The sequence below is a fragment of the Austrofundulus limnaeus genome, unplaced genomic scaffold, assembly GCF_001266775.1.
Source record: "Austrofundulus limnaeus strain Quisiro unplaced genomic scaffold, Austrofundulus_limnaeus-1.0 Scaffold8, whole genome shotgun sequence".
NCBI lineage: Eukaryota > Metazoa > Chordata > Actinopteri > Cyprinodontiformes > Rivulidae > Austrofundulus > Austrofundulus limnaeus.
In genome coordinates this window covers 942970-944324 of record NW_013952410.1, presented here as the reverse complement: position 1 = coordinate 944324, position 1355 = coordinate 942970, and the positions used below count along the sequence as shown (strand labels likewise).

At 35.5% G+C, this 1355-nt stretch overlaps 1 protein-coding gene across 1 annotated transcript in view; it reads left to right on the top strand.

Annotated features, from left to right (window-relative positions):
• Nucleotides 1-238: 238 nt before the first annotated feature.
• Nucleotides 239-1355, top strand: part of hykk.2 (hydroxylysine kinase, tandem duplicate 2) — a gene marked incomplete at its 5' end in the record, with an annotated part of 4239 nt that continues 3122 nt past the window's right edge. Inside the window, 2 exon segments of the mRNA XM_014034730.1 lie at nucleotides 239-513; nucleotides 634-776. Coding sequence (XP_013890184.1) covers nucleotides 239-513; nucleotides 634-776 — 418 coding nt within the window.

Genomic DNA, 1355 nt, shown 5'->3' with positions numbered 1-1355 from the left:
ATAAAGCACATAGAGAAAATATAATCCTTCAAAATGAAAATGTAAATACACATTTATACCTAAATAATTGATGTAATTGATTTAACGGCACAATAATTTATTTGTCAAACTTCTTTTGGACCCTATAATTTATTTTAATAAGCTAATTATATATTTATACATTTATTTCCAATAATGATAGGTTCTGTCCTCCATTGTATTTAGCAGAAATGTCAGCGAAGCACGCGAAGCCAATGTTCAATGAGTCTCAGGTGTCTGAGAGGGTGAAGAAGCTGTACAACCTGACACCACGAGAAATACGCTCCCTGCCCAGCTATGATGACCAGAACTTCTACGTGGCGCCCACTGAGGGTGGCGAGTACATCCTGAAGATCATGAACTCGGAGGACAGTAAGAACACCAGCTTAATTGAGGTGCAGACGTACGCCATGTCGTTCGTCCACCAGAATGGACTTCCTACTCAAACGGCCGTTCCTACCACCTCAGGAGAGCCCATGAGTCTGGAAGAAATGGGTARGAGACGAGAACACAGTCTTGCAGCTTAGACACACGTAACACATTTGGGTTGAGTCTGGAGATACGTAAGATGAGGCTTAACTGAGATGATGACAATGTTGTGTTTACTTTTGTCAGATTGTGGATACGGCTGTAAGAAGTACCTCATCCGGCTGTTGACTTATTTACCAGGGGTGACCATCTCTAAGGTTCCTTTAACCCCTGAGTTGTTATATGAAGCTGGTAAAGTGGCAGCTAGATTGGATGAAATCTTTCAAAAGGTATAAGACTTTTACATTCACATCAATGCACAAAAAATAATGTTATAAGCAAATAGTTTGGTCCTAATATTTGTTTAACAGTACACAACTTGTTTATCTTCATCTTGAATTTGACTCTTATGTTGTTGATTTGCAAGAGTTAAAAAAAAAGGTTCAAAAAAATCTTTATTTCATAACAGACATAAAACAAAAAAATGTGTATACATCGATATACATATACATGAATATATGTATTGGGCAACTTACAAGACCATCTGTATTGAAAGGTAGTAGGTGAAGTAAAAACTTATATTTTCCTACCCCTTTCTTACTCTTCAAAAAAATCAATATAGTCTTGATTTTTATTCTACTGAACCTTTTACGTACATACACAACTATCTCATTTACAGCAGAAATTAATAATAGCTTATTTAACACCCCAGTGTTGTATCTAATCGCTAATTACAATCAACATCGACCAAATAACTCAAAATAATTTTTAAAATATTTTTTAAAAACTAATTTCTATTTTTACATTGCTTCAGTTCAACATTTAACCCATTCCATAAATCCACCCCACACACAGACACACACATACAT